Here is a 26,478-nt window from a genome sequence, read left to right as displayed (position 1 = left end):
GCCTCCTCCCTTTCAAAAACCTGGGAGCTCACCATGGATGCACTTCTGAAGACACCCATACCCAAATGAATCATTAGGCAGGCAAGGAATGACTCTTAGTTGTTCATGGGTTGTACCTCTCTGTCATTCCCAGCATGTGGCCCTCATGACACCTGCACCTACAGCTGAATCCAAGGAGTCAAAGCCAGACATAGCTCCATTGCACCCTACAACCCACTCACACTGAACTGTCTGCACCATGGTAAAACCCAGCCAGCATGAAAACCTGTGCAGTGGGTGACAGGTGTAATATCTATGTCTTGTGAGAAACATCCTGGGAGATCAGGGTACTGACACCCTCTGGAGGTGATCCCAGAGCTGTATGTATAGGAGGACTGCAGGAAGGAGGTGGCTCTGTTGCAGAACCATGCTGGTGCACCAGACATACTCAGGTGGACTTTGGGCAAAAAGGGTGGAATAAGGCTTGAGAGACATCCTGCCCTCCCTCTGAACCTTTACAGGAAAGGAGAAAACAACTTCAGCCTCTGTCTTGAAAGTTGTCTTCCTTCCAGCCCTCTTGCTACTATCCATGAGCTGGGTACAAGTATTTCCAAGCTCCTCTAGCCTGGAAACAAGGGAGGTTGGGGCAAACTAGGCTTGGTGGGCATCACTCTTTACCCACAGGCAAAGCATGTGCACCAGCAAGGCTGACTCCCCAGAACAACAATGATCCCTTTCCACAAGCAAGCATTGAAATTGCATTTCATTTTTCAGAGCAGGTTCTCAAAGGAAAAGCACAAGCAGAGCTATCAAGGGAATCTCAGTCAGATGGAGAAACTGTTAAGAGGATTTTGAAGTAACTCAAAGCAGACATTTAGAAATGGAGATATGCAGAATTAAGCAACTATAAAACTCTGACCTGGGGTTTCCATAAGATCTTCATTGCACTAAGCAAAACTTGCTGATGTTCATGGTGATGATAAAAATCCCAGGCACCAATCTTCAATTAGAGGAATCTCATAAATTAAATCCTTTCTCTTTTATTTAATAATCTTTTTATTGCAGAATTGTTCTGGTAAACTAGCCTAAACCTGGAGTGCTGCAATCGGGCACCCATTATTCAAAACTTTTCAAGCTGTCAAGGGAAAAAACAAAGAAGTCTATTTTAGCCCAGTTTTAATACATCAGTTCTGAGATTAATGGGGTTTATTATTATTTTTATTCATTTATTGTGGATTTGGAAGAATTGTCAAAACTGATCACAGAGAAAGCTTAATTTACAAGTGGGTGCTCTAGTGCTCTACTACTCTGCAGTGCCCTTAGCAGTCAAAATGGTATTTAAGAAAAATACATCTTGGCAAATGTGCAAATTGTTAGGAAGCCCTTTCTATTGGTGTCTTCTGTTTTGAAGAAAACATTATCATTGAAAACTGAGGCTCCTTTGTTGAGCTGCTTATTCTGGTGAGCTACAGGCAGAACTGTACTTAGTGGGAATGCTGCTGAACAGATGGGATCCCTGTTTTGCACATGATTCTGGAATGCAATAAAATTGTTTGGTTCTGGGAAACAGTTTTTTCCTCCCATGACACTGTCAAAATGACCAAAAAGTCTGATTCTGAAATCCATACTCCCGTGAGTAATTCTCACTTATGTTTCAGGAAAAAGCAAGTTATGAAGGGAACAAAAATACAGGAACATCACCTCTACTTAGAAATATTCTCATTTCCTGATCTTAAGTGGACGGAAAAGTGAACTTGCTTTGGGAGTAAACAGATATAAAGAGTCTACGTACATTGCTAGCAGCAGAAACACGGGAAGGAAAATATGTAAATGCTTCACAACCAAAAACCTGTGCTTACTTCAGCAATCTGGCCTGGAGAAGTGGTGTCAGGAGTCTTCAGAGAGATTTCTCTTTTCAGCACCTTCAGCCAGTAATCCTGAACACTTCCCATCCCTCCTCACCTCACAAAACCATGCTCTTCAGCAGCAGAGGTTGGGGAAGTCAATTGGCTGAAACACAAAGAGCCAGATTCTAGAGTGGTATAAATCACTGTGGCCCCCCAAAAAAGCCACACTGAGGCTCTGTTGCTTTACACCCACTGAACATCTGGCCCTCAGCCTGTGGGAAGAGAATATAATGTGCCTCATGCTTCATGCATTTCTAAACAGCTGCTCTGAAGGACTTCTTCAAGCCTCACATGAGGCTGTTTGCCTTCACTGAAAGCTCTGGAAAGGATTGATTGTGCACAAACGATTTAAATTTCAGCATTTACAGGGCACAAAGGCATGTTGAAGGACATCTCCAGTGTAGTAAGCTGCTTCTTGGCAAATCTCTTTGTAAATCAGGTGGGTGAAGAAGAGATTATGTCCAGCCTCAGCCAATTAGAGCTTCACAGTGCCTTTCCATACAGGAGTTTGCTTCAGTAGTTCTGACAGGATCAGGTGATTTCAGCCTGGTACAGCCTGTGCCATAAGCATCAGATGGAGTTTGCTATGTGAATATGTGACCTTTCCCTGTAATATTTTTTTTGTTATTATTTTTAATCAGGAATGACATCTTTGATCTATCTTTATCTTAACACTGCCACTGGTCTAGCAGATCTGCCAAAAAAATTTTGCACAGAGCAGACTTATAAAGTCATCTGACAATTTTTTACCTTTTTTTTACTAAGAAGCTTTCAGCTGCAGCTTGTTACAATTTTTAGGAATTCAAGTCAGTAAGCAAACAGACAAGATTTATTTGTTGTATGACTTGCATGGCTAGGATGGTTTCTTATTATTTCCTTTATTAGCAGGTGAGACCACAAACCACTACTTCTGAGAGGGCTTGACTTACTAGCTAGACATAGTGCCTTACAAATTGCCTAAAGCTGCAATTTGGGAATATTGGGCTTGTTTATTAAAGGTGACATTCAGTCACTTCCCAAGTGGAAGTTCTCAATAAATTATATTCTCACAAAGATTCTGGTTGCTCCTTGCAGTTAATTGCATTCCATGCAAAGCTAAAAACCTCTCTGTCCTCACCCTCTGGGTGAGGGAGTGAGCCACTCTGCACAAAATTCATACTCTCTTACCCTGTTACCAGACCCTACACTTCAGCTGCCAGGGAAAAAAAGATGGTAGATGGCATTCAGATGGGTTAAATTGTTATCAAAAAGAGATTAAAGCCAGTTTGTGATTGAGAAGAATGGCAGAAAGGTTCCACAGGCAGGATCCTCTGTTTGCTGAGCAAGTTAGATAAGCACTTCAAAGGAAGGTGTGATTATATCTTCATGATAGCAGTTTTCTCCAGAAGACATTAACTTTGAAAATTAGCAACACTAATTTTCTTTCCAGATCTGGTCAGCTCAACTCCACTAGAAAATTTGGTAACTACTGCAGAAAAATTACTCCAGTGTCACAATATGTTTCAGTATTCATAGATTCAAACAGAAAAAGTGCTTGGGAAAATAAAGATGATGCCATCTGCATAAATTATTTGGTAGCACTGGACTAATTAGAAGATGTGTGTTGCAATTGCCAACTTCCAACTGTGCTTCAGTTTCCTGTAGAAGTAGAACCAGCAATAAAGGTAGAAGAGAATGAGGCAGATGCTTGCACATCCTAGGCCTGTGATCAGCAGTGCTTCCTTTAAATCAATAATATTTTAAAAGTATTTGCAGTAACCATTCTAACATCATGAGTACCTGCTATCTGCAGAGCAGCATATTGTAAGCAAAGTTTTTTACTTATGTGGAAGTAGAAGGACCTACTTCTGGACACTGGAAGGGGATGAGATCTATTTCTCTGCTGCAATGAATGACATCTGGGAAACATTATTGCTTTTCCTGTTTTTCTCCTTGGTAAAGAACAGAAAACCAAGAATCAAAGCAATTGAAAGGGCGCTAAAGATCATTAAATTCAGCAGATTCATGTACAGAACAAATAAAGTTTGAATATTTTTGTATTTAATGGGAAATTGAATCCTTGTGAGTCATGTAGTTAAAGCATATTTTGGATGCAGAATAAGGAGCATGATCCTCTCTCTTCCCTCCTTCCAATCCTAAACTCATGTCTGGCAACAAAACTCACCTTTCCCATCCTTGAAAAGCACTGCTGTTTTTAATCCCAATTGAAGTGTAATTTGGAAGAAGGACACATGATCCCATAACTCACCTTACTCCCTCTCTTGTGATGCTCAGAGTTCGGCTGCTGGGATTCCGGTATCCTGGCAGCTTTGGTTCCTACATTATTTTCACACTGACACATGTCAAAGCATAACTGGTTATATAATATGGGAAATAATGGGAAAATTTTCAGGTGACACAAGAGCATGTTGGTTTGATCTGCTGAAGCCAGAGTACCTGTGTGCAGACAGCTTGGGGACCTCCATCCGCTCCCCCTGTCACGTCTCTGGATAAATACTGGGAGCTGCAACGGCAAGTGCTCATCCTCGTGCTTGATTTTGAGCTCTGCATGCAGCTCAGCAGGTGCCATTCCCCCAACTACTGCTCTGGTCTCCCCTCTTCAAGTGCTTTGTAGTAGTCACAAAGAGGTTTCCTCAAATGCTTCATCATCCCTGGTAGAAAAGGAGCACCAAGTTCCCCATGCCTTGAGAACAATCCTGCCCTCTCTCTGCTCTTTCTCCTCTTAAATGCACATACATCTTTTGTAGGCTGGAAAGCAAAAGCTCTTAAAAGGAATGAAAAAGAAAATATTTCACTGCCACAAGGGATGAAACAATGGAAAACCATTGGAGCATCTGGTCTCTGGTTCTGGAGCATTCATTACTGTTATGGCTGGTGGCATTATTTGTCTTATTCCCCTCTAGGTAACTCCTGCACTAGGGCACTGGATGTTCCCTGGCATTGTATCCTGTGTTTGATGAAGTAGAAACCATCTTCACTGTGGCAGGAACATTGCTTGCTACAAGCAAAACAATAGCTGTCATCCTCCCTCTTCCCTTATTCGTGCTACGCTTCATTTTGGTTTACATTTAAAGAAACCAAAACCAGTCTGTTGTTTCAGCAGTTTCCCCAAGCCCTTCGGATGTGCTATTAGTAACTCTTGCAAGTTCATTGCAGGGTGTAGAGTTAGGAAAAGAACTCCTTGGATGAGAGTCTGGGGTAGTTTTTTCTCTCAGAGCATGTAGATGACTTGTTAATACTGATGAGGCACACAGCAATTCAGAGGGAAGCCCCTTGCAAGCTGAAAACCAGTATTGCAGGAATGAAATTGCAGAAATGTGAGTCTGGCACATGTTGCAGCACTTTTTGTTGGTCTGGTAAATAAGAAGCAGTGGAAACAGGAAAATCTGAATATTTTTAAAATGGCCTGTTAGAATCCCTACACTGTGGCTTCCCTGCCCAATCTGGAGCAAGAAACAAGAGTGTTTGGTGAAGTGCTGCATGCAGGAAGGGGCTGGGTGACAGCAAATGTGCCCCCCACCTTCCACATGCATCTGGGAGCAAAGCTTCAAGAAAGGGATGAGGGACAGGCACGTGGGAAGAAATGGTGATTTAAAAGCTCTTCGGGTCAGAAACAGGGTAAAGTAACCACAGATTACTAAAACAGATGAAGATTTATAGAAATTGTCAAAGGAATGCTGTGCCCTTGGCAAGCGATGAGAAAAAAAAAACCAAACTAAAAAAACACAAAAAACCCCCTGAAAGGTGGCTGAGCAAAAGCAGTTAAATGAAAACCATCTTTGTGACCCAGTCTGAGGAGGAAAACAGCTGGCAGGGGCTGCAGCTCCTCGTTCAGCCCGGGCTGGGGTGGCCTGGGAGCAGCCCTGGTGCTTTGGCTCCTGCTGGTGCGCGGAGCCCAGGTCACTGCTCCGTACAGCACAGCACGGGCATGGAGAGGGGAGGCAGGAGAAAAAGGAATTTTCACAAGCTGTCCCAGTCGTGCCTCAGCTCTGCTCCGGAGGAAATAGACTAAAGCTGCAACTAATTTGGAAATAGCGAAAAGGGAAGTGTATCTTAGAGAATTTACAAGACCAGACTGAGTTGGATTTCAGGGAGGTTTGATTGAGAAGCATTCACTTTTAATAAATTATTAAATGCTATTAAGAAATAATATTGATAAATCATACCAGATTTATAAATACTTGCATAATATTCTATTTTTCTACTAACAAAATAATACAGCCAGTTTCTCACACATGACCCCCAATTTTTGCCTAATTAATAAGCTATCCAGAAGCTGTTAATTTCTCAGATCAGAGTGGGTTAAAGGTGTCTACACTGACCTACAAAATTATGGTTATTTAACTCAGATTGAGAAAAAAACAGCAGAAATCAGATTTTCTTGAAGTAATTTGAAAGGAATCTTTGCTACCAATCGCCTTTTTGGAGATATAAAAGCATATTTCTTCATATTAGTGTATTCACCTTGTTTCTAGAATAAGTGTTTAGTGCAAGGCCGAAAAGGAGAAGCAGTAATCTACCATTTCTAAATTCTTGTAGGATAGAACAGAAAAAATATTAGCTCCACTCCTCAAATAAAGTAATTTTTGTCCTCAATATACCTCTTAGCTTCAAAGACAGGATAGATGAGAAGAAGAGAATTGTCTGTTCATGTGGTGGTGGAAATATGAACAGGATCTGCAAAGGCTGGGGAAGGGAGAGTGGAAATCCCTTTAGCTCTGCTGGTAAATAAACCCCTGTTTTGTGCTTTGAAACATGCATCTTCATTCTTTATTAATTCAGTATGGATTACCAGCTTTTATCTCACCCAAATATATATATATATATAATTCATTTTCATTGAATTCTCATTCTGGTTACCCACAACTCAGTAGCATTGTTAGTTTGAAGAGTCTTTATTAATATAAAATAGATGGTAATGAAACATTGAAGTAAGCATAAAATAAAAGTCAAGTAAGTTTAATGTGTACTTCTCAAATGGGCATCACAAATGCAACAAGCACAGAATTTAAAATTAAGACTAAAATTGCTTGCTGGTTTCTTGCTATTGAGAACTTTGTTTTTTCAAAAAAACTAACAAAAAATAAAAAATCCCAAAAAAACCAAACCGAAAAACAGACCAAAGAAATTGAAACAAAAAAATTTCAAAAAAATTGGACTGAAGACCAGTCCTCCAGCCACTGATTAACTTCATGCCAGTGAACTGGCCTTGTTGCTCCAGATGTTGAAGCACTAAATCATACAGATCCAGCTGCTGGATTTCAAGATCCATCTTTACATCTTTACATGTTCAGCCTCTGAGCACCCCGGGGAAGCTGTTATCTCCACAGCCTGGCCTTGGCCATCACAGCAGGAAAGCAAAGCTGCTGCATTGCTCGTGCTAAGATGAAAAGAGGAAAGAGCAAGTTCATACAAACATTTCCTTTCTCAGCTCTCTAGACTTTATTTTTGCAGTTTAACTTACAGCAAGCCTTCCAAACGCAGTGCAAGCCCAGAACATGTGGCAAACGTTCATTTCAGGTCCATTTTCCAATAAGATGGAGCTGGTTTGTATTTGGGGCATGTGCTTTGATCCTCCTACTTGGAGTCACATGAAAAGTCAACTCAGTCGTTGGTTTTTGCCCCTAAATTCGTGGTTATTCCCATCACTGCCACTGACACTTGCCCAGCAAGCCTGGAGAAGAGATGGGTGGCTTTTAATGTCTGTCAGGACTTTGTGCTCCTTGCTTGGACGGGCAGACGATCCTAGGAGATGTCGAGCAGCAGAAAACTGGTTGCACAGGTCTGCGCCGTGTCCTGAGCTTCTGTACATCACGACTTGATGTTTTGGGCAGGATTGTGTAGGAAAAAAATACTACTTTCAAAGGCTCCCACTGACTAAAAGATGCTGACCGAAGGAAAAAGGTCTGTTAAAATTAAAAAGATCCTTGGCAGAAGACGTAAAGAAGCTAAGTTCCTTCGAGATTCTCAAATTAATAACCTACCTAATTAGTGAGAGCTGCTAGCAGAGGGAGGCAGTCCACCGATTTATTTCAAGGAGGGCGTGGTGGAAACTCTCCTTCCAAACCTGGTGCTCTGTGGTCTCAAATTAATGACGCGCAGCACTTTTCACATCCCAACCCTCTTTCAAGAACAATCAGCGCCGTCTGGAAAAGTTTGTGCGGGTCTCTTTTGTGGCGCCCAGCGGGCACCTCCGAGCGCTCGGGGGGGCACCCGGGGAGCCACGGGCGGGCGGTGCCGCGGGGGCGCTTTGCGCTTCGTGCGCGGCTGCGGCAGCGGGGCCCGCCAGCGGCCCGGGACGCCGCTTCCCGCACCAATTCCTGCCGCGCCGCAGCGGCCGCCGCCGCTGCCGTTGGCGCGCGCGCGCCGGGAACAAAGTGGCCGCGGGAGCGGAGCGCGGCGCGAGCGGGGCCGGCGGCTCGTGCGGGAAGGGGAGGCAGCGGGGCCGGGAAGATGAACCGGAGTTTCAACAAATCTCAGACTCTGCGGTATCTGGAGTGCAGCGCGGTGGAAGTGAAGAGTAAGGTGAGCAGACCGCGGCGCGGCCTCGGCCGGGAGCGCCCCTGCCCGGTAGTGCTCCCGAAAATGAATGGAGCCCCCCGCCCCCTTCCCCCGTGTCTCCCCTCCCCGCCCGGTGCGGCCGGAGCCGAGTCCCAGCTTATCCCGCAGAGCGGGGACGGGCTGGCGGCGGCCGGCGGAGAGGCGGGATCAGCGCTCCGGGCGCAGCTCCCAGCCGGCCGCCCCTGCCCGGCCGAGGCGGCGGCGCGACCCTTCCCGGCCCGCTCCCGGCGCGGCGCCCGCCGCTCCTGCTCCATCTTTTGTTCCGCCGCGGGGACTCCGGCGGTAACTTCGTGGGGCGGCTCGGGAAGCGCCGCTGGCCTCGCCTGGCGGGCGGGCTGGGGCTCGGCCCGGGGCACCGGGAGGAGCGGCGGCGGTGCCGCTCCCGCCCCGCCCCGGGGCGTTTCAACCCCCGGTGCTCCGACCGGCTCCCGGTGGGCGGGATGGGTGCCCCGACGCGTTCTGAGGAGAGGAGCGGAGGAGCGGGAGGGAGAAGGGCCGGGTCCCCCCGCCGGTGCTGCCGTAGGTGCGAGCCGCAGGAGCCAGAGGGAGACCTGCGGGAAGCTTCCCCCTCCTGCGGCGGCTGTCTCGGGATGCCGGCACCGGCGTCAGCTTGTGCACGCTGGTGGTGCTGGGGCAGGAGCCGAGATCGGCAGGGCTGCCGGAGTGGCCGCCGCACAGCATGGTGTCGGGTGGCCGTGCGTGACATTGGTCGTGCTCAGCTCCCGTCGAGAGACTTTGGTCGCTCTCGGCTGAAGCAGCACATCAAAATCTTGCCTGTGCCTCTTAGAGCAAGAATTTTGCATTCAAGCAAAACTGAGAAATCTCCCCAAAAGTCCGTGTTTTATACACACGTAACAGGCAAGGTGTAAGCAATGCATAAATAGAGTACGGATAACGTTAACCTTTCCCAGAGTCCCTGATCACCTGCTGAGATGGTGTTGGAGGTGATGTCTTTGGGGACTCTCTGCTTGGTGCTGCTCATTTTTGCTGTTAAAACTTGTGTTCGGATCAAATGGCCTTGGGCAACACATAGAGCAGTGATGGGTTCAGTGGGAGAAGTACCTTGTATCCAAGGGAGTCTCCAATAATTTCTAAACATGGCACCTGATATGTGGGTTCAGGCCCTTATTTCCTAACCTGCTGCTGCCAGTTGAAAGGGCTCAACTGACCTAGAAAGTTCCATTCTGCTTCCATAGCTGGAAAGTGTTGGTTCGGCTACTACTGGTTCTAAGATGTAACCCACCCACAACATTCCTTGTGGCTCCCAAACGCTCCAGATCCTGTCTTCTGAATTATACCCCTTACATTCTGTGAGTGTTAAACTAAAGCCTTGACCACATATGAGAATTTTTAAGTTCATCGTCTCTCTTCTACTTCAATGTTGCCATAGCTTGAGTTTGTTCTAGTAACAACTGGAAAGCAACCTTGTAATAAAGGGCTCATAGCTTCCCTTACAGCTGCAGGAATTCTGTAAGTGAATCCTACCTGGTTCTATAGACACAGAGTGATGTATAGGGAGATTGTAAGCCTAAGAATGATTGCAGATTTTTGGGAAGGAAAATTAATTTGTATGGGTGGGACTGAAGGCCTCCTGTAGCTCAGGGTTGTCACTGCTGATGGCCCAGAAATTAGTATGGAGATCCCTACTGCATTGGAAGAAAACTTAAAATAGAAGCTAAATTGAAAGTACCCTGTTGAGGGCCTACACCCAGCGATGATCTGTGAACCTGCAGCATGTGTCAGTGGAAGCTGTGCTGTTGAATTTCCTGGTGCTGGTGAGTTTTACTGTTAGCATGACTTGGGCACAATAACAGCTAAGCTGTTGATGTAGCAGGCTTTGGTGCTGACATTGCAAGATAGTTTTATTTTGCTTGTAAAGCATAGGCTCCCTCTCACAGAGTTACCTTCAGTGATCTGAAGGAAGTCCAGTGAAAAGCTCTGGCTAATGGTCCCTGGCGAGGTGCTGTATAAAAACCTTGTAATTCTCACAAAGGCATGGTGCTCTTGTAGGATGGGTTGTGATGCTGGCAGCCTTGTCCCTGTGGATCACTGAGTTGTTGTGCTGTAATCATCTAGAAATACAGAGCGTTGAGTTTTTTTTGTCTGCATGGACTATCTGAGGCTGGAGGAACAAAAAGGTTCAGTAATGCTACTTTTGGTAGCCCTACGTAGTCAACCTTTTAAACACTTAGTTGCTTGTGTTTTGTAAGTGTGAGGCCTGCCTGGGCTTGCCTGAGAACTTGAAAGTTGAGTCTGAGAACTCATGATTTTGCAGCTATCGCCTGAGAGCACGGGCTGCCAGGTGAGCGGAGGTGGGTGCAGCTCAGCCTCTGCGCCAGGGCATGCTGCTGGCTGGGGATCAAGGGATTCTTGGTGGCTTTTCAAAGGCTGGGGAAGTGGCAGTCCGTGGGCAGGTGGAATCCCTTTTAGCAGAGGAGCTGAGTGTGAGAGAGTGCTGCTTTTACACAATGGTGTGAAATAGCTTTTCTCCTCTGAAGGTTGAGTTTGATCAGGAGGAGCTCTGGGAAAAAATGGTTGTGGGGTGTTGGATGGGAGATAGTTTGCAGATGCTGGGGATTTGATATCCCTGCCTCTGTTGTGATAACCAGGTGGTTCCTTCCTTAGGATAAACCAGCACCCTGCTGGTGTCTTGCATTAGTCACAATTCAAAAACGGCTCCTGTGAAATCTGATTTTTCTAGATTTTCTGAATTTCTTTCATTTTCTCCAAAAAACAAGTTATTGAAAGTCAGTTTGTGCCCTTGATTATTGAAAGGAGAGAGTTTGTCAGTGCTAAGTACTATGCTGGGTAAGAAATCCCCAAGTATCCTTAAGTTATAAGGTTCTTGATGTGTGCCAGAAGGTTGTTAAAAACAAAGAGTGTGTGTATCTGTGTGTTGGAAGGGGAGGGGAAGGAGGAGAAGGAGGGAGCATCTTGATGGCTGAACTCATTCCAGTTTTCAACATCCTTCTTGTGCCATTGGGCCAAAACCTGCAGGCGGTATTCCTCTTTTTTAGTCCAGTAGGCCTGTGAGGTTTGTGGATGATTGGATTTCTGCGGGTCTGAACCAGCCTGCAGCTCTGCTGAACCTAGCCTGACCCATCACCCCTGCTGGGAATGTGGCCCAAAGCATGCTTCAGCCCACAATTCTTGTGTCTGTGGACTTCTCATGTCTGTCACTATGTGGGGGGGACACTGGCAGTGATATATTCTCTGGCTCTCATTGCAGAAGGATGAGCTTTGTGGCACTGTCTCGTACCTTCTGCTGTATGCCAGGTCACTTTTCTCTGGGTTACTGGCAGGTGCTACAAAGGCTTAATGGGTCTCTGTGCTGAAGCAAATACTGAAGGGGAAAACCCTCTGCCATCTGTGCACACCTCTGTTTCAGACGTGGCAGTGGTGGAAATTGCTGCAGTCATCTTCTTTAAGAAGTCCCCTTCTGTCCAGCTCCCTGCTTTTTCTCTTGTCACCCTCATCCTCAGAGAGCTGGCCTAAAATCAAAACACTTAAAAGCTCTTTGCTAGATAGAAAAGAGGAAGGGTAAAGAGAAACCTGCTTAGAAGTTGGCACATGTCATAAGAAAATATTAATTGAATTGTAATTATACCTTAGCCCTTCTATCCCATCTTTCATGACAAAATAAATTAGAAGCTCCGTTCTTATCTAGGTGTTGTCTCTGTAGCTCAGGATTAATGTTTCAGCCCTTTTAGACAGGATCTGAAAACACATTAGCTTGCTGGCTTAGAACAACTGTGTATTCTCATGTGTCTAGTACTCACTGGCTCCTTTTCTCTGTTGGGTGACAAGTGAAGTATCTGTCCCCTCTCAAGAAACTGCCTCTAATCTCTGAAAAAGGTTTCCAGATGACCCTCTCTCTCCCCTTTTTTCCCTTTACCAAGAGCTCCAGTGCCTGCAACAGTGTGTGGGGCTTTTTGTGTTTGTTTTGTTTGGGATCTTGTGGCCACAGGCAGAGTTCTTAACCTATTTTTCATTTTCTGTCCTTAGCTTTACAGAGAGGTTACAGGCTTCTTCGCTTGTGAATATAAGCCTACAGAAGAACAAATGCTTTTAAAATAGGAATTCCTACATTAGTGGTGGAACTTCTTTTGAATTATAACTCCATGTAGCCAGTCTTCTTTTGTCTTGCTCTGAGTGAAAGGAGATTTTGTTTTTTTCTTCCCTTGAATACTATATGCAGTTTTTCAAATGGGAGGGTAACTATCAGCCCAAATGTGTATTTCTTTTCCAGGCTCTGAGTGAAAGGAGATTTTGTTTTTTTCTTCCCTTGAATACTATATGCAGTTTTTCAAATGGGGGGGGTAACTACCAGCCCAAATGTGTATTTCTTTTCCAATCTCTTAGAAATTTTGGAATAGTAGAAGTATAAGATTGCCTCGGGCCTTTAAATGATAGCATTTTGAATTGCTTGTGAAAGTGTTTTTGGGTTTTTTTTTTTACTTTGAAACTGACAGGTCCATGTTTCCGGCTTAAAAGCAGCAGAGTACTGTTTTTCTGTTACTGCTATATGAATTCCTGTGAACTGTGTGTACTAGTAAGAACTAATTTTCATGATTTCAAAGTTGGCTAAATGTACTTGTCATTCCCTGATAGAAGTGCTTTGCAGAAGAACCCTTTGTTGTTGATGAACCCTCTCGGACAATGGAACTTCTGATAGTGGCTGAGGATTGTAAAAGCACAGCTACCTGACTCACGTGCTGACTGTCACATTTCTGCCTTATTAATACTGTCATGTTTTCTTGCATTGCAAACTGATTTACAAATTAACAATAACGTGACTAACATCCTACTACTATAAACAAACCCATTAAGATAAATAGAACCAGTTAATTGTAACCATCTTTTGAAATACTCTCTTTTCCTATCCCATTTTGACTCTCATTAAATGTTGGTGTTTAGATGGGTGCCGCAAATGGATTGTTAATAATTTTTCAGTCATTTTCTGATGTGATACTGTTATGGTGTTCAAAGACAAAAAACATGTTTGGGATCAGCTGTGCTCCCTGCTCTTACGAAGTCACTAGCAGCTGAAAGACTGTTTTGGTCTGAGGCACGTGTAGCAGTCAGTGCTTCAGCAAGCCTGCCCAGCTGGCAGAGAGATGTAGCATTCAAACAGCTTGTGGGTGCTTTGTCCTGCTCACGTGTTGTCCCCCCTTCTTAGAAGAAGTGTGCTTGTGCTGTTACATAAAGATTGATGGTTTAAACCTTTTGCATCTTCCTCCCTGACAAAGTTGCTGGTATTGCATGACTGTTGCTGAACATGACTCTTCAGCTATGGCAGTGTATTTGAAATGTATAAAGTACATTGTGTATTTGAAATGTATAAAGTGGAACATCAAGCACTGTTAAAACTGCAGTAATAGCAGTAAGAGCAAGCTTACTTTTAATAGCCCCCTCTAAAGAGATTTTAAAGGTCTGGTTCTGCACTGTCTGGTGTTAACTGACAGAGGTCTACAAATAGTGTTTTCCAGACTTGTGTACTTTGATTTCACTCTAACCCTGAAGCTGTACAGGCCTTCTGAAGTTTTAAGAAAAGTTTTCCATGTGTAGCACACTTCAAAATAGATCAAAAAGCAGCACTCTTTTAAAATGCTACAGAATGTTAAAACAGACTTTAAGTCTGCTTAAAGTTTTTAAGCAGTACTTTAAATTCTTCCAAGTTAAGGTCATACTTGTCATACCTGGCATAAACTAAAATAAGTGCAGTAAAAAGCCTGTAACCATCTGATTTAACTTCTGTTTTTGAGCTTGAAAACATATTTGATTATATGCAAACCAAATGTGGCACGGACTCAGAAAACCGCAGTGCTTCCCCCTCTCAAATGAAGACAGTGTGCCACAGTAATAGCAACTTGAGACAGTCTGGATTGTTGCAAAACGTGTCAAAAGAAAGAGACTGTAAACATTAATCTCTTAAGAAGTGTTGCCTCTGTTCCTTTCCCTCCCAGTTTGCTGGGCTTTTCACAGCAGGTATTGTGCTTATTCTGATGTGCTAAATAGCACCTACTCAACTCCTGGTTCCTCTCTCATTACAAACAGATCTTTGTTCTTCATAGTAGGATGGCTTTCTGAAGTGGTCATAGCTAGTAACCCTGTCTGCAAGTGCCATGAGAGAAAGTGACCACAGCTTTGAGCTGAGCCACAACAGCGGGTCCTGTGCATGCTTGCTGCCCTTCAGAGATGAGAGGCCAAACCTTTCAGCTGAAAAGTGTGGCGCAAACAAGACATCTTGGGATAGTTCTGTTCAGGTGACAGCTGCAGTAAGCTCCAGCACAGTGTAACTCACTTCTCTGATCTGTTCTCTGGCACTGTGGGAGCAGTAGTGCCTCTAGGAGATGCAGGGAAGGCTGGAACACTGCTTTGAGCTACCTGGTGTCACAGAGCATGGTGTGGTGGAGGATATGCTCTGGTGCTCAGGTCTGATGTTGTTTCAGGTCTGTCTTGTCTCAGAAGGATGGTAGTTCCTCCAACAGCGTTCCTGAAGCAAGTATACTGGTATGGGCTTGGGTACCAGCTGTGCTAACTGGATGGATGGCACTGACCAGAAAGCTGCCATCTTGTGTTCCAGTATTCCCATGCTTTCCCATTCTTGATCCTCCCTCCAGCTTCTCTCCTGTTTGTAATACTTTTTAGTCTAGTAACTTGAGAATTTCTGATCTGCTTAAAACTTCGTCCAGCCAGTCTGTCTTATGTGAGTAGTCTTCTCAAATTTAGTCTCGCCACACTGAAACAGTCCTAAAGGACACTGAACAATGGACCTTTCAACTTTAAAGAGCACCTCAGAAAATTAAATGTTGTTTACAGCCAAGTCAGAAAGGAATGTCTCCTGTGTGAGGTTGACATACCTGTGGAGCTCTGTCTAACAGGCTCCAGGACTAGCCACCTCCAAGGAGTGCTTCAGAGGTGCAATTAATAGTGCCTTCCTCTGTAGTCCCTTATCATTCGCTTTCTGAGAGACTTTGTGTGCGCTTAATCTGAGCTTTTAGGAACCAAGAAAGGTTTTCCAAGGATTCAGTGCTTGCCTCTAATTACCTTTGCAATGGCAGGCCATGAGTTAAAAGATGAAATATACCTTGGGAGACGTTGTCTTCCTCTAAATGAAGGCAGAATCTCCCCTTACAGAGGTATTCCCACTGAAAATGCCTGAAGTTGATTCAAGCAGAAATGGCTGGTGAGGTGCACTAGCCCCAGGGCCACCCAGCCTTGTGCCATCCCTCCTGCTTCCGTCCTCCTGCACAGCTGTTCCCAGTCCCCCTTCAGGTCTGGCCAGGGGTGTGCGTGCATCTGCATCAAATTACTTCTCTGCAGCTGTTGCTGGCACTGAGCTCATGGGGAAGCCTCTGGCGGCAGCTAAAAGGCTCTTAAATAAGTTTGCAATCAGCCAGACCCTTACTGGTTGCAGGTTTCCTGTATCCATGTAGATACCTCTCAGTAAATGTTCTGAAAGTGGTTTGCTCTCACTGGAGACCTGGAGTAGGGCAGGGCTGCCTTTCTGCAGGAAGCTTCGCTGTTGACCAAACCAGATTGCTTTGTCCCTCTGGGTGGCAAGGTGCCAAATCTTCTTTTTCTCCCTCATGCTAATGGTAACATGCCATGGATGTATGCATCCTGTGCTGTGTTTGTGCTTAAGCTCCGTGCTGTGACAGAGTGTGTGTTGCTCAGGACCATCTCAGTCTGCGTCATTTGCAAACAGACTTTTTGGTTTGCTCCCAGAGATGCAGGGGACTGGAATAAAAAAGGAAGACACTTGCTTTTGGAAAGGTAGGCTGGGCACTTAAATCACAGATTTCTTTTAAAGAAAAAGATTGTTTGCTTTCCTGCAAACAATTGTTTCTTGAAGGAGAGTGGCACTGGAGGTTTCAATGTCGGGAGGTGAGGCAGTGAGGAAGGCTGGCAGTGCGCTGCTTGCAGGCAGCGCTGACAGAGATGGTAGGGAGAAAGCAGCTACGTGGGTGACCTGATAGGAGAGGAACTACTGGAGCAGGGCTGGCAAAGAAAGGGATAAGGTTCCAAACAAACCAGCTGACAAAATTGGTTTTGTGGATAACTATTTCCACAGACTGCCATGCGGTGGTGAGGCAAAATAAGCAGTGCAGTGGTCTAGTTCTCAAAAGTTGTGAAATAAGGTGAGTGAGGCAGGGAAAAGGGTAACTTTGGCTTTAAGTTGCCCTTGAGCTGACAGCCAAGTATCTGTGAGAGTGAATGTGAGGTGCATCTCAGGAGCAGAAAGTGGTCTGACGGTGATGGGAACAGAGAGAAGAATTTCTTTTCCAAGTAGATGCAGAAGAGAGAAAAGTGTTCCTTAGCTGAGCCTTGCAGACCCTTGGAGAGGGTTGAAGGAGTTACAAAGGTTGTTCTTTAAACCAACAGAAATGTGAAACGTTGTGTCAGAGAAGCAGAAAAAAGAAGGGGAACCACTGATTTTCTTTGGTAAGAGAAACTATACTAAGCATTTAAGATACTAAAGCATGGCTGTGTTTCTCTGGGAGAGTAAAAGGAGGGAATAGAAGGAAGTATGGCATGTCGTCAATCAGGGAAAATGTTTGGGGCTGAAGCTAGTGAAATTGTGTCCCTGATGGGATTTCTATGAAGGGCAGACAGAAGAGAAGCTGTCTTGCTCTTGTGACTGTCTCTTGAAAGAAATAGCAAGATCTAAGCAGAACATGAAATCTCACACTTTCCACTAGCTTGATCATTTTAGTGAAGCAGAGCTGCTCTGGAGCAAGCCATTGAAGAGAGAACTTGTTGCAGAGAACATCTGCCTGCTTGGTGGCTTCTTGCCACTAGTGACAGCCACTCTGAGGCTGGGAGCAGAGCCAGAGAATGCTGCGTGAGCTGGGAAAGGTGTAACTGGGGGACAAAAAGGAAACAAAGAAACAGAGACATGAATGTGACAGCAGAGCTCTGAAGTTCCAGATGAAGTCAGCAAGCACAAAACCATTTACTCTTTCCCTCCTCCTCTTTCTTGCCCTCTGCTCATTCTCACTGATAAAGCATGCCTGATTAGGTCTTCCCAGTTCTGAAAATCTCACATGTAAGCAGAAATTACAGTCTATGCAAGGATGAAAGTGTTTAGTTTTCTTTCTGTTCTTGATTTTTTTACTTCATGGGAGAAGTAGGTGGCTAATGTAACTCGTGTTTATTGCTAAATGTTGCTCTTTGATGTCTTCTTATTACAATAGCCTGATTTCAAAGTCAGCAATAAACTAGAGGGATGGCACCTCATAAACATACGGCTTCATTTTTGGCTCTGTAAACATCTTGAAACTTAAAATTTAAAGGAAAAAAAAAAGAGTTGCCCTCTTTGCTTGCAAATAATGCCTTCATTTCACAAAACAACATCTCTCTAAGTAAACAAACCTCAAAATCCTGCTCCCTCATCTCCCCTGACCTCTTGTACCCTTTAGCCAGAAAAAAAGCCAAAGAAAGCAGTTGATTGCTCTTGATCAGCCTGTGTAAGTTTTGATCATCTAGCTGTGTCTTCCTTTTTCTTTAACACAACTTTTATCAGAACATTTTTCTGGGTATCTGTTTTTGTTCAGGGTTCCTGCCTGATGCAATTTGTTGTGTGCTTTTTGTCATCAAACTGCATCAAATTGACAACAAATACGGCGATTGGCTGATACTTTGAGGAACTTGGGGCGGAGGTTATTTTTGTGAAACAAAATGTACAGTTGCTTCTAAGTTGTTTTTTTCAGTCATAATAAGCTGTCAGACTAAATTCTTTTTAACTTCCCTGTGTTCCTCCTGTCCTCTGACTTCTGCAATACTGGATGCAGTATTTGCATTAGTTAAATAGGCCTAATTTACTTCATTATGGAAAACTAATCTGCTTGTTAAAACTGTTAGTTTATCAAACAGTGAAATACAGTATTGTTCTGGCAGAGACTTTCCTGGCAGACACCAGTCCTTGTGTATCTTTCTGTGAAGGGATATGATAAGATGAACTTCATGGCTTAGCGAAGCAGATCAGTCCTTTTGGCTATCAGAATTTGTAGTTTCTGTAAGATACACGGTGGATGTTATCTTGAAATCCTGGCTGAATACAATGCAGAGCACCCAGTCTCCAAGCTGAGTGGCGCTGCAAACGCCATTATTACTGTGATACTCTCTATCAGCCTCATTAGGGATGATGAATGAGCTGAAGCAGTTTTTCCCCTCTTCTGAAAAGACCTGCTGACAATGGTTGCTGCCTGTGTGTATGCACAGGGTGAATAAATTAACTAAACCATTACTACAGTAATACTGACCTTTAAACAAAAAGAAAGTAATTCTCATTATCTGTTTAAATCTCTTGCCTCTTCCCTTCTCTACAGACCCACCTTCTAGCTCCCTTGCCTTAAAAAGCTGGGTCATGCAGAAAGCACAAGTGAAATCTTTTGCATTTGTTTACTATTGTGTTATTCCCAGGCAAATGAAATCGACTCTTGGGCTTTCCCAAGGCTGAACATGTGAACAAGTCAATTTGACTGGACAACATTCCTGCCAGACCTCAGTGCCCCAAGCCTGCAATGGCATTCCCACATGTCAGGCTCCACTGATCAGTAGTTTCCAGTGTGCCTGCAGGGGCTAGGCTGGGAGGCTTGGCCCTTTTGCCAGCTGTCTTCTCATGTGGCAGCTTAAGCTGAGCTTTGGGTCATACCAGCCAAGTGCAAGTAACCATCCTTGGTTCTCTCCTCTGTCCTTTTCGATGTCAATTTCCTGCCAGCTGCAGTGTCCTGAGCTCTGCCTCAGCTGCGTTGGGCAGAGCAGAATGGGTTCCCCCCGCAGACCATGGGTCCCGGGGGCTGTGTGGGGTGGGTGTTGTGCTGCCTGGGTAAGCCTGCACAGCAGCTGCTTCCTCCACAGTACCGTGTGTGCTGATGGTCCTGAACAAGCTGTCCAGTAAACAAATGGTTACTGGGATTGGTGTCTGAGTGCCCTGGCATTTTGGCTATGGGAATCCCAAGGAATCCCAGGATCCTGTTCAGGTGTGCAGAACAGTAGATGCAGCTCTAAGCAAAACCTACAAAAATCTTGTTCCCTCCCCTTTGGTTTATCATGTACATAGGTGTTAAACTTGACACTTGAAGATGGCTTTTTCCAGCTTGAATCTAAGAAAAAGGAAACTTTAGGATACTTTTTAAACAAAAAGACTTCAGCTTTTTCTTTTCAGTTTGAAGTGTGTCCACAGAAGTAAGTGGCTGCTCACATTTTTCTGGAGAGGAGCAGGGGGTGGAGGACAAAGGAGGACTTTTTTCCTCCATTGGAACCAGCTGTGGTTTGTTCGCCTTTTGTGCATTTGGATGGGCACTCTGAAATCCAAACTGGAACTAGCAGTTAATATTGCAAACAAGCAGCATAATTTGACTAAACAAGCTTTCAGATGATCACAACTAGGCTTTGATGCTCAAGAGTGGGATTTTCATAACTGCGGAAGTAATTTGAGAACATGCTTGTGCCCAAAGCCAGTAGGGTTATGTTGGCTTCTTTTTTTCCTTTTTGCTTGAAGATGATTATGGTGATGATTCATACTTTTGTTAGTCTCAGCAAAAGAGTGGCTTGCATATATGGTTGATTTAACAGCTGAAAACCTCTAAGCAAGTCATTCTCCATTTTGAGGAAGAATTTTGTCTATAGAAGATTCTCCTCCTTCTTATTTCTTTTGTGTGCTTGTTAGTGTTAGGTCTTCGGTTTCTAGCCCTAGTATTGGCTGACTTTGCAAATAAGAACTTCCATGAGGTCCTAGTTACAGCCTTACTTGTTCTTGGGTTTGTGGCTGTGGTTCCATGCGTTCACGAGTGAGTTAGGATGGCTTTAGAGGTTCAGTTGATGAACAGTAGTTTACTCATATTGTACAATCTGAAATATTAAATTAAATGTACCAGAAAGGTGATTTAAGCTGTTTAGTCTAACTAGATGCCTGTCTTCATTATCATAATTTCCTTGAACAGAGGATCTTTTCTTAACAGATCTTTTCTTAACAGGATCTGTTCTTAACAGGATCTCTGCTTCTTAACAGCATACTTCGTTTCTAATATCAGAAATAAGGACCATTGAAATCATCTCCTCAGTCACTTTGACTTACTTAAAACAGCTTCATGGATTTATAATTTTTTCTATTGTCTTGTGCCAAATCACACTCTCCTACTCCTGCTTGCCTTTTTTTTTTTTTTTTTTTTTTTTTTTTAGCAAGCACTTAATGATGGTCTGTAAAGCTTTGAAAATAAAAACCAGTGGAGTGACAGAAAAATTAAAGCCATGAAAACTAACTTTCCTTTCGCTGCGTGGGTTGCCAGGAAATTCAGGGGTCATGTAGAGTGAGTGTATTTTCTAATAACAAGCTGTGTGCTCACATACCATGATTCTTTAAAGGTCTTGTGGTTGGAATCCCAGTGGTATTGATGGGAAATGTGCAAAGAATTTTTATAAGGTTGTTTGAATAGCTGAGTAACTTCCTTTGAAAACAGTAGAGTGAATACTTCTGCTTTGGTGAGGAATGGTTCTGTGGATGCCTGAGATGATGATAATGAATGATGGATCTTCAAAGTTAAGTCCTACAAATGCAGTTATCCTCTGGAGGATTTAATGAAAACGTAATATTTTAAAAATGTGATTTTTTTTTTTCACATGGAACACTTGAGTGTACCTGTGATGTCTTGGTAGCCATGGTTATGTTCTGATGGGACGACCTAAAAAGCCGATAGTATACTTGCAAGCACCAACACGTGACTGTATTCACCACAGAATAGGTTTGAATAGTAGAAGTTGGACTCAATCTCAGAAGTCTTTTCCAACCTGACTGATCCTGTGGCTCTCTCATTCTGTGAAGAGAGGTGATCTATACCGCGTTCAAATGCCAAACTGGAGCATTGGCCTGTGATGACACATCTGCTGATGCTCTGTTTGCTTTCTCTTGCAGTTTGGGGCAGAGTTCAGAAGGTTCTCTCTCGATCGCTACAAGCCAGGGAAGTTTGAAGACTTCTACAAACTAATTCTTCACATCCATCACATAGCCAACCTGGAAGTGATGATCGGATATGCTGATGTGCATGGAGACCTTCTCCCTATTAATAATGATGACAACTTCTTCAAGGCTGTTTCAAGTGCTCATCCACTGCTCAGGGTTTTTATCCAAAGACAAGGTAAGACGCAGTTTCATTTCAGTGCCTCAGAGTGTGCTGCAGCAAGGGAAAGAATGGATTTGTGGCACCCATTTAAAGGCCAAAATCATGTAAGAGGCATCTAGGAGCTACCTTGCTCTTCCTCACAGGCACTTCATTGCAGCTGGCAGGAATGGCATGGCTTCATGGCAGGGAGAGGGACTGCACTGCTGCCTATAAGATGTTTGAAGGATACCATACTGAGAATCACCGTGAGCCCCTTTGCTGTCTGAGGGGAATGTACCTCGTGCTGCTGGTACCCTGTCGTCACCTGAGCATGCCAAGTGCACCATTCTGCTTGGTGGAGGGAGGGGATCTTAGTACTACTGCCTCACATTTAGAGACCTTATCTATCCATCTTGATTGTTAGTGTCATATCCACGCCATTCATGCCTGTGTGTGAATGCACACAGATGTGTAGTTCTGAAAGGAAGAAAAAATTGTCACAAATGACATCTTGTTTAACTATGTTAATCTGGCAAATGATGATTTTTTTCCCCTCTGTCCTTATACTAAGGAATGCTGATTCTTCCCATTTTGGAAGCAAACCTTGGGAAGAGCTGCCTGAATGTCAAGATGACATCAGGTTTAAGGCCTGTGTGTTATTCTCCTTAAGGACCATGCTTGGCAGTCTCTTCAGAAGAGGATTGGTTTTTATAATAAGGTGTCTTCTAACAGAGCTCCTTAAATCCCAGGGGAATCTAACACTCTGTTAACACTTCCTCCACAGTGGATTTTTTTTTTCCAGCCATCTAGTGATTTATAGCACAGGGCTTTTGGAATTAAAATCTCATCAGCAACAGATTCAGAAACAAGACTTGATTTGAGACTTGGAGTAGTCATGTGGCTTTTTTTGGCCCGAACTCTTGCTGCATACTGATAAGGATTTAGCAAGAGGTTCCAACCTGGTGGAGTGTGTTTGATTTGGTGTCATCAAATACATCTAGGACTGTGTGTCTCCTGTCTGTCCAGAGCATATTGTCTGCCACCTTTTAGATGTGATTTTTAGATGCTCAAAGAGCCAGTTGAGAAGAGGGTTTAGAGCAGTTTGTTTAGTTGATCTGTCTGTCAGGTGAGTGGAAATGTCTGTGGGAGAAAACTTGCTCCTCCTTCTTGTGCAGAAAGTGCAAATGTGTATCACAAATCCGATTAGGTCTTCTTGCAATGCCTGTTAGGGCTTGTGAATGTTCACAGTGGGTCAAGTCATGAGCAATCCTTTGCATGACTTTGTCATGCCTACTTCAGTTTAAGTTTATTCATGTCTCTGGATCAGTCCTGTTCAGAGCACAGGTCTCTGTGCTCTGGACAGACTGCTGAAACCACTGACCTAACCCTGCCCTGGGAGGGGTTTGCCACCGAAATGCTGATCACAGAAACAGGCAAATCAGAGAACTGTTGTCTACATATAGAAAAAATTCTCCCTCTTCTAGGAAAAGTGTGATGGTAATTAAGGTTTCTAACTTTTAACCTTAATGGAAAAGGGCAATATTTCCTTTTTAAAAAGCTTTTATTTTATCTGTTGTTCAGTGAAAAGACTCGTGCAAACAAGTGAAGGAAGACAGGCCTATTCTTCCTCATGTGTGGTAAAGCCTGAAATCTTTCCCAACACACCTTTTCCCTCTATAAAGCTGAAGGGAACAGTAAATTCTGGTCCATCCCTTTGCTTGGTGCTAACTTTCATAAGGGACTCCTGAGGTTAACATTTGAGATTCATACTTGTGGATGGCCCCTAAGAGTCGTGCTCATCGCCTTTGCTTAGACAAAGCCTTTAGAAATTTTTCCCTTCAAGAATGAAGGTGAAATCTTCATCTCTTTTTCCTTTGCTCTGCTGGGGTGATAGAGCAGTGCTGGTCCTTCTGCTAGAAACCTGCACAAGAGAACAAGGTGACTAGCGCCAAGAAATCATTGTGCCATTCAGGGGAATGTGGTGTGCCTGCACCCTAAATTCTGAATTCAGAGGCAGGAAATTAGCATGACAGGGATGCTAGTAAAATATGTGAGCGGTGCTCTCTTGGGACTTTGAAGGAGACTGCAGAGCATGGGCTCTCTAGGCTGTTGGATCAGGGATCACTGCTTTTCAGTGGGAGTAGTCCTGGGAGCTGGCAGCCAGAGGTTGTTCTCTGTGTTGTAGAGTAGGGAGAGTTTCAGGGAACAGAGCAGAAGTATGCAGGCACAAGAGGACTGAACAGTTGAAGGTCAGGTCTCTTTTTCTAGCAAAGCAAACTGTTTATCAACTGCATGATTAGTCATCCTGTCTGTTTTCCCAGTTTATAGCTGAGTTACCCTTTCTCTTGTCAGGTCAATTTCACAGTCATGTTAAAACACTTAAACATTCTCAGAGTGGCAAAATAGGTAACTTAGTCTTTGCACAATAATCAAGCAACAGTTTCCTAGTTTGATGGTTTTCATCTGACCTTAGTCTTGCACTTTTTCAGTTCAAAAGGCTTTCTTTCACTTGTCCCTGGAGGCAAACATTGTGTTTATTGCTTGGACTTTTCATACCAGATTGGTATCCAGGTATAGTGGTTAAAATCTCCTGAGTGCAAAATTTTTCAGGATCACAGTAGTCCCACACAGGGGATGTTAGTGCTTATTAGCCAGCCATTTTAATAAGGACTGGAATTGGTGTTCCCAGTGTGCTTGCAACAATTGCTGTTGATAGTTTTTGTGTCTTGAAGAATTTGGGACATTTGCAGGTTATGTTTAAGTAAATTCATCTGTAGCAAGTTTTTATAGCTCATAGTGATTTGTCTGCTTAAAGTATATGGTGCTCTTATTTTTTGCCTCCAATACCAAATTACAGTGTGGACAAAAATCCTAATTAGAGAACCAGGCTATAAAAAGAAAAAGCAGTTTTCCTTTGACTTGCTTTCCCAGGCTGCAAGTATGGGTCATGTCCTGTGTTGTGAACTGACGTGGCTCTTTTGGCTTTGTTAGTACAGTAGTGATTTACAACTGATGCTTTGAGCATGAGGATTTGTTCACTCAGCTGTTACTGATACCAGACATGCACAGAGCTCCCTATAGAAGGTGCCTGCTACTGTGGAAGGGATAGATGTCTCAAAGACCTTAGAACAATGCAGGAACTTGAGAATGTGTTTGACTTGCTCCATAATAACTTTTGCATTTTACCCAAGACCTGCATCAAGGAAGAGCTTATCTGATGATGCTGGTCATGTTTTTCAAGACTGTTTAGTCTGTGTCTGACTTAAACAACAGCACTTGAAACAATCTCTTGTATACTGCAAAAATAATTAAGTGTAACCTATGAATTCAAGCAGAAACATAAACCAGAAAAACTGAAAGGAGTTAGTGTTACATACTGTGAATGCATTACGTTATTTCTTCTATGATTAAATGGAATTAAATTATTATCAAATCTTGCTTTAATGCCTGTCTCACAGAGGCACTATATGTGTTCAAACTGATCTGTATTGGAGCATTCAAAAGAGAATGGAATAAGTAGCAGAATTATGATGAGTTCTTAATTGTAAACCTACCTCAGATGACTCCTTGAAATTTGCAGGGGCGTATAAGGATGTAAGTGGACGTCTACCACGTAAAAGATTTAGGAATTTCTCCTCTTTTGCTTGTGTTACCTACTGGGTTGTGTTCAATCTAGTAAGTTCAGAAACTCAAGGAAGCGTGGCAAAATGAACAAGCTGATCACCCTGTGCAGTGCTTTTTTCCAAGGTTTCTTTTTTATCCAAGGGGGATGTCTAGGACCAAGTGTAGCAAGCAGAGTGAACAGAGTGGTTAACTGAGCACACTGCTGTAAATCCGGGGTAATGATTTTGAAACTGGGAGAACTGATGAAGGCTGCTGATGTCCAGACCTTCACTTCTACCAGGGACAGCCAGGTTTATAGGGTTTGCATGGGCAGTAGCAGAAAATCTGCTGTAGCTCAAGTTGCGAAGGAGGTGGGAGAGGTCGTGCACAGCCCATCTGGTCTCATCCTGATGCCAGACTGAGGTCAGATGAACTCAACTGAGAAGCCTTTCTGTTTTGTCCACAACAGGAGGTATGTTCAGATTCTATAAAAATAACAATAAATTAATAAGGAGAGGGGGGCACTTTGTCAATCGTAAAGCAAATTCTAGATCAAATTCACAATCTTTCCATCAGTAAAGCTAAATTTAAAGCTTTGTAAAGGTTTTAATGGTTTCATTGTATGCATCCTGCAAGTAGGATGAAGCACTGAAGTGGCAGGTGACAAATTTATATTTCAGGTTAACTTTGTCAAGTATTACACTTCCTGCAGGAACAGGAAATGCAAAAAAAAATCTGAACAAGCTGAAGGACATTCTAATAGCCATTACACTAAACCACACTTCACAGCAAGATGGAGCAGAGCCTTACATCATAAATTAGTAAAACCACACATTAACTGCAGCTGTTAATTTACATGGATGGAAGTTAGAGAAGGCTGATGACTTCTGATACCTGTGTTGTCTTGCATTTTGCAGTCTAGAAAACTGATAGTGTGTAAAAAGTCATCAAGTACCACCTTCACTTGGTATAAGTGTCTTTTCTTTTGTAGTTATTTTTTTTAATAGTCCATTATTGTTACAGTAAACCAGCACTGAACACCGGTCATTGCTTTCCTCCTTCAGTGGTTAAACTGCTGTCTACCATCAGTTCTCACTTAAAGCTTGATCCAAAATCAACAGGGGAAAATGTGCATTTACCTGGTTGGGTTTTGGATTTGGCTTGCTTTAATGTAAAGATTGGAAGATGCTGTTTTTCTTCAACTGCATACAGTGACTAATGTATTTAAACTGCTGTGCCATGCAATATATTTGTGCATGTTCAGAAGCAGTTCATAACTCTGCAATTTGTTATTTACCTGGCAAAGTTTTGTGCAGCTCTAA

The 26,478-nt window shown here is 43.6% G+C and overlaps 1 protein-coding gene across 1 annotated transcript in view; it reads left to right on the top strand.

Annotated features, from left to right (window-relative positions):
• The first annotated feature begins 8,225 nt into the window (after positions 1-8,225).
• The window catches only part of PARD6G (par-6 family cell polarity regulator gamma), a 64,992-nt gene continuing 46,739 nt past the window's right edge, over positions 8,226-26,478 (top strand). The window contains exons 1-2 of the mRNA XM_041408170.1: positions 8,226-8,411; positions 21,367-21,589. Of these exons, the coding sequence (XP_041264104.1) occupies positions 8,340-8,411; positions 21,367-21,589 (295 nt within the window). The 5' untranslated portion in view covers positions 8,226-8,339. The remainder of the gene's footprint in view (positions 8,412-21,366; positions 21,590-26,478) is intronic.

This window comes from Onychostruthus taczanowskii, unplaced genomic scaffold (assembly GCF_017590055.1).
Source record: "Onychostruthus taczanowskii isolate IOZ18803 unplaced genomic scaffold, ASM1759005v1 scaffold29, whole genome shotgun sequence".
Taxonomy (NCBI): Eukaryota; Metazoa; Chordata; class Aves; order Passeriformes; family Passeridae; genus Onychostruthus; species Onychostruthus taczanowskii.
Note: the sequence above shows the minus strand (reverse complement) of the source record. Positions and strands in the feature narration are given on the sequence as shown.